The sequence below is a fragment of the Quercus lobata genome, chromosome 11, assembly GCF_001633185.2.
Source record: "Quercus lobata isolate SW786 chromosome 11, ValleyOak3.0 Primary Assembly, whole genome shotgun sequence".
Taxonomy (NCBI): domain Eukaryota; kingdom Viridiplantae; phylum Streptophyta; class Magnoliopsida; order Fagales; family Fagaceae; genus Quercus; species Quercus lobata.
In genome coordinates this window covers 40,027,456-40,038,931 of record NC_044914.1, presented here as the reverse complement: position 1 = coordinate 40,038,931, position 11,476 = coordinate 40,027,456, and the positions used below count along the sequence as shown (strand labels likewise).

Sequence of the window (11,476 nt, the reverse complement as noted above, 5' to 3'; positions counted from 1 at the left end):
ATTTATTTCCATTCCCTTATGATCATTCCGTCCCATTCTCTTGTAAACTTCTAAGCTAGTTAGCATAAATTATGAATGCTTGGACTATTTTTTAACAATTCATATCTAAAATAAACGGCTTTTCTAAATAAATTAAGATATTTCCTAGAGTGTGTATTGCTTAACAATGATATGATATTCATAAAAGAAACCATGTATAAATAAGTAAATAATTAAACTTTAATGTATATTCTCAAATTGAAAGAGAGTGCTAACCACAATTGATAATAAAATATAAAAATAGTTTTCAAGATTATAAGAGTGTGTTTGGTTTGTCAGTTTAAACATTAATGTTCAGTGTTTAAACATTGAACACTAGTGTCCAAAAACAAAAAAAGGCGTTTGGTATGCCATTCCTGTTTAGGGATTGTTTGGAAAACAGTGTTCAAAAATCAGTGTTTAAAATGATATTTTTGAAATCATCTTCGGCCTGTTTTTAAACAGCAAAAACTAGTGTTTCAGTGGCAATTGTGTAATTATCTTGAACATTGTATGGCCCACCTAGTCAGACATCAAAAGCTGTATTGTCTCCTCAATCTCACCCATACAGTCCCAACGACATTAAAAAAATATTTTTTGAATAAAAAAATGTTTATTTCGGTCAAAGGTGTCAGTTTTTATTTTTATTTTTTATTTTATTTATTTTTAAATCAAACACACATACCAAACACATTTTTATGTTTTTTGAATACTGAAATATGTGATTTAAACCATGATACCAAACACATTTTTTTGTTTTATAAACACTATAAACACGTATTTTAACAACACTTTTTAAACTACAATTTTCACATCTTTTTAAACAACAATTTTTGAACTCTATGACCAAACGGGCCCTAAATTTCTTATATGCTTTTATTCTTTGTCAAATAAGTTATCTAATAAGGCATTTGTAATTTTGTTTTATGTTTTGGGATTTTGATATTGTGTAGAAATGAAACTTGTGTAAATGTTTTATTTATCCTTTGTACTATTCTGTTTTGGTTAGTAATGTTGGGATTTGTATAATCTTAAAATTATTAAACAAGTATTAATTTGTTTACCTGAGCTCATTCTTGATATGAGTGGAGACTTCAAAGTAATGCATTTTACATCAAGTAATTTGTTGCGTGACTTTCTAAATGGCAAATACATGTTGTTTTCTTAAAAAAAAAAGGCGAAAACCATATTTTTGTCCCTACATTTTTAGGCGATTCTCACTTTGGTCCATATCTTTTATTTGCACCCCTTTTAGTTCCTATTTAAAAAAATGTCATCCATTTTAGTCCTTTTCGTCAGTGTCCTAACGACAAAGTCCTAGGTGGCAGATGGAACTATTAAAATAATAATAAAATTTTTTATTTTGGCATTACAAAAATGCCACGTTAGCGTTTAAATTAAAAAAAATTAATTTATTAATTTTAACTAAATAAATAAAAATTAAAAACAGAATTGAAAACCAAAAATCACAGGAACTGAGATCTAAGTGTGTCTTGAACAAGAACAACAAAAACACAAACCCAGATCTAAGAACACAAACACAAATCTAAGAACACAAACCCAGAAATTAAAAAAAAAAAAAAAAAAAACCAACAAACAACCATTCAAGACCAAATTCTCCAGCAAATCACTAATCCACATGATTTTCACAAATCAAATCCATAAACCCAGTAAACAAACCAATCTCCAACAAATCCATAAACCTATATTTTCTTAAAAAACAAACACAAAATAAACCCAAAAAATTTAGCTATCTTCCTCACCACCACCAAGAATATCCCTCAAAGACCTATACACAATCCCCAGCTGCTTTGAGCACCCGAACATGGTGTGACTCTTGCCCAAACCCGTTGGACCATACATCATAATGGTGCATTTTTCTCCTAACTTCACGCTATGGATTCTTGACTCCACGAACATCTTGTAGAAGAGATCAAGGTCTTGGTCTTCGCAAAGAGAAACCCCATCTAGGCTAAAGTCCCGGTAGCCAAAATCGGCTCAAACCCGAATGGAATGGCTGTTTGAATTAACATTCAAAACCAAAGTGGGTTTTTCTTTCCGATCTGGGTAGTCTCGGATCCGAGCGATTACTTCGACTGGGTGTTCTTGTGGGTGTGTGGTTTCTTTGGCCGGTGTGTTTGGATTTGAAGATGGGTTTGGTTTGTTCGCATTGTTGTAATGCAAATGAAGGTTGGATTGTGGTGTTTTGATTTGGGTCAAGTGGGCTTCATTTACTTTTGAAGACGGCGTGGGAGCCATTAGAATGAGAACCAAGAAGAAATTTCAAGATTGAGTTTAAAGACGACTCCAAGAGAGACAAATAATTTTGTTTGTGTTCTTAGATTTGGGTTTGTGTTCTTGTTGTTCTTGTTCAAGACACATTTAGATCTCAATTCATGTGATTTTTGGTTTTTAATTCTGTTTTTAATTTTTTTATTTAGTTAAAATTAATAAATTAATTTTTTTAATTTAGATGCTAACATGGCATTTTTTAATGCCAAAATAAAAATTATTATTATTATTTTAATAGTTCTGTCTGCCACCTAGGACTCTGCCGTTAGGGCACTGACAGAAAGGACTAAAATAGATAACGTTTTTTTAAATAGAGACTAAAAGCAGTGAAAATAAAAGATAAGGATCAAAGTGGGAATTGCTTGAAAATATAAGGACGAAAATGTGGTTTTCGCCAAAAAAAAATTCATATGAAAAATACAGGTCAACCCGACCCAACCCGCCCCGCAATCCAATTAACCTAACCTGACCTGCCAGTTTGCCATGTCTACTTGGTAATATATGGAATGTGGAATACATATGATATGGAATATATACATATGAGTTTTGTTAAGATTTTAAAAAATCGGTACAAAAGCGAGAAAAGAAAAAAAAAAATTGTACATATTATTTATTCCCTAAATTAGTTGTACATATTGTTATATTACAGATTTGAATGAAAAATTCAAAATTCAAAGAATATATTAAAGGTGTCCACTTTTCCTTATTTCCAGTATTATCCTTTATATGATCAAGGAGAGAATTGGATTCAACCAGACTACTTTTAAGGGTTTCAGCGATTCCTTTCCCTCTCTCCTTTGTGTGTGTGTGTTTGTTTCTCAAAAGAAAGAATGGGTAATTGTTTCACATTACTTAAGAGAATGTGTTGTTTATAGTATAACTTGTCTTATCTTCCCTTAAAAGTTACTATGACTTTTGAGTGGAGTTTTGGTGTGCCTTTATATTAGAGCTTCTAAAAAAAAAGGTTTCAACGCTTTTAGCACTTTTTTAATAATTAAAAGTGGCAGTTTCCAATTGCAAATTAAATAGTTGAAAAATGTCTGAAGTCATAGATTAATATTAAGAAATTAATATTAGCAGCCTTTTTCAAATAGGCTAATGTGAGGAGCTATGGAATTTTATGATCACTTGAAATTAAAATTAAAGTAAAAATAAAAGGCCATTATAATTTGGGTTTTTACACTTTCTATAATATAAAATTAAAATTTAATTATTTTTTAATCATATATAAGTTTTATGTCTTGACTTTGAATCATATATTAATTTTTTAAACTATCATCAGGAATGGATACCATAGGTTGAAACTCTCTCTTAAAAAAAAAAAAAATTGGAATCTTCCATATTATAATTTTTCATATAATATTTATTTATTTTTAATTCTATATTTATTTGACTCATAATTTTTTTAATTCTATATTTATTTGATGAAAACTAATCAAATGTCAACCATTCCCTTTAATACCCAATACGTAGCTTGTATTTAGACTTCCATTAGGAATTGTTTTTCTTAGAGTGGCGAGTAAGTCTTTGACTTGCTTCCAAAGTATGTTTGTATACAATACAAAGTCCTTCACAATAAAGGATGTGTAGCTGGCTTATTCTCCTAAAAATCATATACAATTGAAAGAACTAGCTAAGCTCGACCCATAAATCTATATAACCAGCAAGAACCCTTATAGAAAAATTAAACAACATTGTAGTTGTAGTTTCAACTTTCATGCCATTGGAAACTCATTGTGGAAACATCAACAAAACATATAGAAGAAGAAGAAGCACACCATGACCAAGTATAGGAAGATTGTCCAATCAAACATCCACTCTTTACTCTTAGAGTTGGGGATACTGAAATATTCAAATAAAGAAGAGAAATGAAATGAGAGAGAGAGAGAGAGAGAGATGTGATATGTATTGTTGTTTGGTTTTGAAAGGGCTGATGTGTGTTGTTGTTTGGTTTTGGAGTAGGTTGATTTATGATCAAGCCATTGGAGTGTGCAAGATTTAACCTAGAGTGTGCAAAAATATTTTGAAGGATAAATTAAACTAGTGAAAGGGAAAAAAAAATTATATATATAAAGTTTCAAGTGAGGAGGTACAAATGAACCCTCTAAAGGCCACGTAATGCTACCCTTGGCTATTAACATTGAGCCATTGAGCTATTGAAAATCTCAAAAGGTTAGTTAATTCTATTATATTTTGGTAAATTATCATTGAGCCATTGAGCTATTGAATCTCGAAAGGTAAGTTAATTCTATTATATTTTGGTAAAGAGAAAACGTTCTGTCCGGAGCTGGCAAAACATGGGTTATTTACGTCACCAATCCAGAGCTGCCACGTCATATATTCAATGAGGTCTCAGTACACTCTATCACATAGGATTGTAGCTCAAATAAAACCAAAATCATCAAACACGTTATGTTCAAAAGCCCTTACTTGGAGAAACAACACCCGCAACAACGCCTCCTTTTTTCTGACCAATGGAGCCCCTCCCTGTCGCTGGAGCCGCCGCGGCATCATTCTGAGCCGGCGCCCATGCACCCAAATACTGCGTGGACAACCAGTTCCTGGATCATCAACATTTTTCTAGATAGTCCTTAGTCTGAACGGATATGTGGACATCAACAATTATGTCTGGTTTATGATGTTGCCTTGTCTCTGTTCTTGAATGATTTTTTTTTTTTTTAATTATTATTATTACCGATTCTGCTAGCCTGTTACTGCCATAAAATCTCTTTGTTTAACAAAAAATTAAATAAATGATACATAGTATATTTACTTGATTGCTTCAATTAAATTTCACCAAGAGACTTCTAACATTAATGAGAAATTTCTATTGATATAAAAGAAGATTTACAAAGAGACAATATAACTAACTGCACTATTGAAAGAATTGAATCCACCAGCATTATAGCTGCTAACAAAGCTTTCTAATGAGTTATGATGTCCCTTTTTTTTCTTGTCCAAAGAAACTTAAAAATAAAAATCAGGTAGCACAACAATCAGCTCCCTTCAGTTGGCTGGTTGGCTCCAGGAGGTTGATAGCAGCCCCTATTTGAAATTCATTGAGAACTTTTCTCAAGCACATGGCGTACATTCCTTTTAAACCCAAAACAGAGCCACCCATTGAAAGAGCAAGCCACCACTATTACAAACAACCAAAGAAATATCATACAAAATCACAAAAATGCAACAAGACTATCCCATATTTTGGTTCTCAACGCAACAACACTATCAACACTGTTCTGCCATGCATCACAAACTACCCGTTGAATTCCAACCACCCAATAAGCTATCTATCCACTCGTGCCACCAGCAGCACTACCAAAATCTGAGAACCAGATTCGGGTCAAGTAATGCCCCGTATCTGCACCGCTGCCCACTTAAAAATGGTCGGAGAAGTCCATGCCCAAAACCCAACTCCGGATACTTGAAGACCACGAGGATTTTGAAATTTTAATGAGGTTATGAGTTTCTATAAAATCTGGGTTTTCAAGTTGAAAGGAGAACCATGATTATGAGAAGGAATAGAGAAATCAATTTGAAAGTCTCTGATTGTGAAATATGGAGGGAAAAAGAACGAAAACCAACTCTGGCTCTGGGTTTTTGCTTTATATTTGTGTTTGTGGTTGTGGTTTAAATTTTTTTTTTTTTTAGCTCCGTTGGTAGAGGAGAAGAGGCATTGTGCTGGTGCCGGTGCTGTTGCTGTTTCTTCAGGTAAGGGCTTCTGAACAGAGCGTGTTTGATGATTTTGGTTTTATTTGAGCTACAATACTGTGTGATAAAGTGTACTGAATCCTCATTGTATATATGACGTGGCAGCTCCTAATTGGTGGCGGAAATGATCCCTTTTCTGCCAGCTCCGGACAGATCGTTTTCTCTTTGGTAAAATGAGTTATGCACATTTGAAGTGGTGAATTGTAACTTATTGAAAATAAATGAAAAACCATATATAGAAAATAAAAGAATATAACACGATCAACAATTCAAATAGTAAGGAACATTACCGAGTAAAAATAAGTATTCAATTAAAAAAAAGGACTGTTTATATATTTACTAATTGGGTGGTTTTTATTCCCATAAGGCACCCGAGTAATGTATTTAGAGATTTCAATTCAATTCACCACATTGTTAGTCTCTAGGATTTTAGAGGTATCTTATGAATAGAAAGTGAATTAGTTTAACCAAAAATTAAGACACAACTTCCTTAAATATTCTTAAAAAAAAAAAAAAAAAAAAAGTCAGGACAATACACGATCCAATGCAACCGTTGATCATTAGTTCAATACAACCCATTTATAATTTATAAACCAAAACTATGCTCTCCTTGCCACAAGCCCTCTGGTTTTTAGGCATGTGGTAGCAGATGAGACAACAACTTTCATTGTCTGTTGTTGTTGTTTCCTTTATGGGTTTGATTAACAGCTGCTACTACATGTTTTTTCGTGCAGACAAAATAGACGCCAAAATGTGGTTCCTCATCCCGTGAAGAGCCAAATCCCATCTACAGTATTCATTATGGTTTAGTATATAAACCACCCAAGATTGCTCTACATCCCATTTCCAAATCTCTAACGAATTCTTCATTAAGAAAAAAAAAAAAAAAGAAGTCCTATTGCATTCAAAACTTGATTATCTAGCAAAAGACCATGAGCACTTCGGAAGTGATCACAGGGTTCACAGAAGAGCAAGAAGCTCAGGTGGTGAAATCATGGACTGCAATGAAAAAGAATTCTGGAGAATTGGGTCTCAAATTATTCTTGGACTAAGCCAAAGTTGAATCTTTTCTATTTCCATCGTAATTTAATGTCTCATTGTTTATGTTTCTATCAATAGCCATTTGTAATATATGGGAATTCAAGAAAAGTATTGGACTGAGTTTTTTTTTTTTGTAGGATATTTGAGATAGCACCTTCAGCTCAGAAGCTGTTCTCCTTTTTGAAAGACTCAAATGTTCCTCTCGAACAAAACCCAAAGCTTAAATCCCTAGCCGTGACTGTCTTTGTTATGGTAAGCTTCCTTAATTTGTTTGTCACATAGTACTTTCTATGAAGATTAATGAATAGAAATTCTGTCCTATATATATATATATATATATATATATATATATATATTTTATATTCTATTTAATACTCCAGTACTATAGTATATTTTATATTTAAATATAAAAAAAATTCGGGATTAGGAGAATATATATGTAATTATGATTATAATTCTAGTTATACAATCTAAGGATTCTAAACTATTAAGCATTAACCCCTAAAAGAAAATAAGAAGAAAAATCCAAACTTAAACTATATGATTACTCTCTATTTTTTATTTTATTATGTATTTATTTTTTTAAAACAATACTGTAATTTTTAGTTATAGGTTTACTGAAACGGAATCTATGTAATCCAATTTTTGTCTCATGGTTTTCCAGTAGTCAACTACAAATAGTTATTCTACATAAAGGCATAATAATCCTAATCATGTCATAATTATTCTTGGATTATTTTGTATCGCAGACTTGTGAGTCAGCCGTGCAACTTCGGAAAGCTGGGAAAGTTGACATGACAGAATCAACCTTGAAAAAAGTGGGTGGTGTTCACTTCAAAAGTGGGGTGGTTGATGAACATTACGAGGCACAGAAGGCACAAGAAAATGAAAAGTTGTGAAATGTCAAGGGTTAAATTGTGAAAGAAAAAAAACACAATGCCATCCTAAGTCCTAAGTCCTAAGTCCTAACATTCACTTGTAAATAAACCATAGGAGATATTGGGTCTGTTTGGATAGAACTTATTTTGCTGAAACTGAAAACTTAAAACTGAAAACACTGTAGCAAAATAATTTTTAAATGTGTAAATAGTACCGTGGGACCCATTTTTAATGAAAAAGTTGATAAAAAGTGGAGTTTGTGGGGCCCATGAACAGTACATAAGTCACTGTTCATGGCTGAAAAGTCAACAATATGCGGCTGAAAAAAAAAAAAAAAAAAAAAAAAAAAAAAAAAAAGGAAAACGCGGACGCAACGTGAAACGTCCAACCCAAACACACACATTATATAAATACAAAGATTATACATTGTTTTAAATTATATCCTAACTTTCCAATTAGGTCAATTACAGTTATAAATCTATGAAACCATTTCAATTTGAAATCGTTGTGCATTTCCGTTATTTATTTTTAACTATTTTTTAAAATTTGGACAATAATCAAGTAAATAAAAAGGAGAAACTATTGATATGATTTTGTGTTTCACTAAGTAATCGGTATTGATTTTTCTGACAACAACTTTTTTACTCCAAGAAAATTATTCTTTCTCTAAACCGAGCTTTCCCTCTCTAAGTATATGCAGAATTTTCTCTGTCGCTTAGAAAGGTGCTCTCCCACCTTCTCTTAGGCTGTAGAACTGTCGTCCCTTCTTAGTAAGGCTTTTTCCCCTCTGGTAACAAGATTACCGGTAGGGCTAGTGGTTTTGTTTTTTCTGGGGTGGGGAAACAGTTTCCTTTCTCTCTTCTCCTTTTTCTTTCTCTTTTCTTATCAGGTACAATTAGTGTTTTTTGGGTTCATTCGTGTTGCTAATCATGGGTGATCTTACAAGACACTGGAATTGTCTGTCCCTTTCGGAGAGGGAAGGTGACGATATCTGTTTCAAAAAAGACCGGTGCAAGTAAGAGTTTTTTGTAGCAACTTTATTCTTAACACGACGCGCTTTAAACATGGACGCGGTGGCTAGAACTTTTAAACCTTTGTGGCGAGCGCCAAAGGGTTTCAAAATCAGCAATGAAGGGGGGCATAAGGTTATTTTCACTTTCGACGAAAAGGAGGATGTTGATAGAGTATTGGCAACTGAACCATGGAGTTTTGATAAGTCTTTAGTCATTTTACAGAGATATGATAAGCAGGGACCGTTGGAAGAACTAAGTCTCGATAAAACAACTTTTTTGGTGCAAGTACACAATATCCCAATAAGTTACAGAAACAGGGCGGTAGTAGAGGACATTTGTGAAGCCATTGGATTGGTTGATCGTTCAACTACAGATTCTGAATGTGAGGGTGGAAGTTTTATTCGAGTTAGGGTAACTTTAGATGTTTTTCAACCCCTTTGTCGTGGGAGAATTATTAGGGTAGATGAAGGTAAAAAAATTTGGGTTAACTTCAGGTATGAACGCCTGCCAAATCTCTGTTATTGGTGTGGCTGTCTTGATCATGGAGATAAGGAGTGCGACATCTGGATTCAGAGCAAAGGCACTCTTCCGGTAACCTCCCAACAATATGGTTCATGGATCAGGGCAAGTTCGACTGGTTTTCCAAAGAAGAATGTTGTCCATGTATCTGGGTACTATGAAGATTGGAAAGAGAACCTTTCTACTCAATGGCGACGGGCAACAAAGGTTGGTTCTTTCCCAGTGCCACCACCCGATAAGGAAAATAGAGCAGATAAGGAAGTTTCTGATATGGAGGCAGATTTTGTGGTTATATAGAATTCAAATTCCCAAGAGTCCACGGTTTCAAAAAATGTTCCTATTCCTAGCCCCAAGGATCACGGAAATAAAGGAGATTCTTTCTCCCAAAAGTTAAGGGACATTGATGAAGAGTTAGGTTTTCACGAGGATCCCTTAAAATCAGCCTACACTGAAGTCAGCAACAAGCATAAGGAAAATTCCCCACTTTACAATCTTGGCTCATTAAGAGATGATCTGGATTCAAGTCATGTGATATCACGTGCCCCCTCCCTAGTTCCCCCTTTTATCAAAACTCAAGTACCACCTCTCCACGATATTTCTAATGCCCAACAGGTTCCTGAGCACAGTGATGGTGTGGTCCAAGTCAAATGGAAACGACTTCCTCGCACGGTGGTGGGCTCTCCCTCTATTAGTACTGACATTGTTGGCTCAAAGCATCCCATGGATATGCCCTCTAATCTTAGTGCGTTACCAAGCAAAAAAATTCTAGTTTCTTACTTGGATAAGGCAAATCAATTTGTATTGGCGGCGGTTGGTTCCCAAACCCGCCAAGAACAATGAGTTGCATTGTTTGGAATTGCAAGGGGCCTTGGGAACCAACTTGCAGTTCAAGAGCTTGTGGAATTGGTGTAGGCAAAAGCTCCCTCTGTCATGTTCTTAGCCGAAACACTGGCAGACGAAGCAAGGCTAGATTACGTAAAGGATTAGATTTGTTTTGATAAAAAAAATTTTGTTCAAAGAATAAATAAAGGAGGTGGTTTGGTTTTGTTTTGGAAATCTGGTACTGAAGTTGATGTAGTGTCATCATCACCGAACCATATTGATGCTACAATTAATAAAAACTTTGAAGGGGCTTGGAGATTCACCAGTTTTTATGGTGAACTAGAAACACACAGGAGACATGAGTCATGGGATCTTTTAGAACAATTACATAGGCAAAGCTCCTTACCATGGCTTTGTGCCAGAGATTTTAATGAGTTAACAAAACAGTCAGAAAAGTTAGGAGGAAGACTGAGACCTTACACTCAAATGCAGCTTTTCAGGGAAGCATTGGATGAATGTGAATTGATGGATTTGGGATACAAAGGCTCCCCATTTACGTGGAGTAAACACTATCGAAGTGGGGTATCAATTTAGGAGCGACTAGACAGAGCAGTAGCTTCGCAAGATTGGTTCATCAAATTCCCTGGTTCTCGGGTTCACCATGTGGACAGCTCGACATTCGACCATAAATTCTTATGGATAGAGTTTTTGAACCTAGACTTTCAGCAGAAGAAAAAGGTCTTCAGGTTTGAAGAAATATGGCTAGCGGAGAGCGGGTGTGGCGAAACAATTGAAGGGGTGTGGCGAGCTAGTTATGATGAGGCCGAGAACATAAGGGTCATCAGGAAAATTGAGAAGTGCGGGAAAGAGTTAACTAGCTGGAGCCGAGACAAATTTGGCAATGTTCGAAGAGAGCTTGAGAAAAAAAGGAAAGAGCTAACTCGGGCTGAACGGCAAGTTGTGAGAACAGGGGACTCTTCTTGGATTCTACACTTAAAAAAGGAGATCAACGTGCTAATGGGCAAAGAAGAAAGAATGTGGAGGCAGAGAGCTAGAATTACCTACATTAAAGAGGGTGACCGTAATACCCGCTTCTTCCATTGTCGTGCCACACAAAGGAAGCGGAGAAATAGTATCACAATTATACAGAATCAAGCAGATGAGGTGTGTACTGATAAGGA

General features: G+C 34.6%; 1 protein-coding gene across 1 annotated transcript; it reads left to right on the top strand.

Moving 5' to 3' along the window:
- The first annotated feature begins 6,953 nt into the window (after positions 1 to 6,953).
- Positions 6,954 to 7,961, top strand: LOC115966849 (hemoglobin-2-like). The gene is made up of 3 exons (XM_031085995.1): positions 6,954 to 7,058; positions 7,189 to 7,314; positions 7,812 to 7,961. Exons 1-3 carry the CDS (start codon positions 6,954 to 6,956, stop codon positions 7,959 to 7,961), a joined length of 381 nt encoding a protein of 126 aa, XP_030941855.1.
- The last annotated feature ends 3,515 nt before the right edge of the window (positions 7,962 to 11,476 follow it).

Bases quoted from the DNA above. Each gene is read 5' to 3' on its own strand.
- LOC115966849 (XM_031085995.1), top strand. From the start codon at position 6,954: ATGAGCACTTCGGAAGTGATCACAGGGTTCACAGAAGAGCAAGAAGCT. The intron at 7,059-7,188 runs TTATTCTTGGAC...GACTGAGTTTTT, and splicing joins CTGGAGAATTGGGTCTCAAA to TTTTTTTGTAGGATATTTGA. The intron at 7,315-7,811 runs GTAAGCTTCCTT...TTTGTATCGCAG, and splicing joins CCGTGACTGTCTTTGTTATG to ACTTGTGAGTCAGCCGTGCA.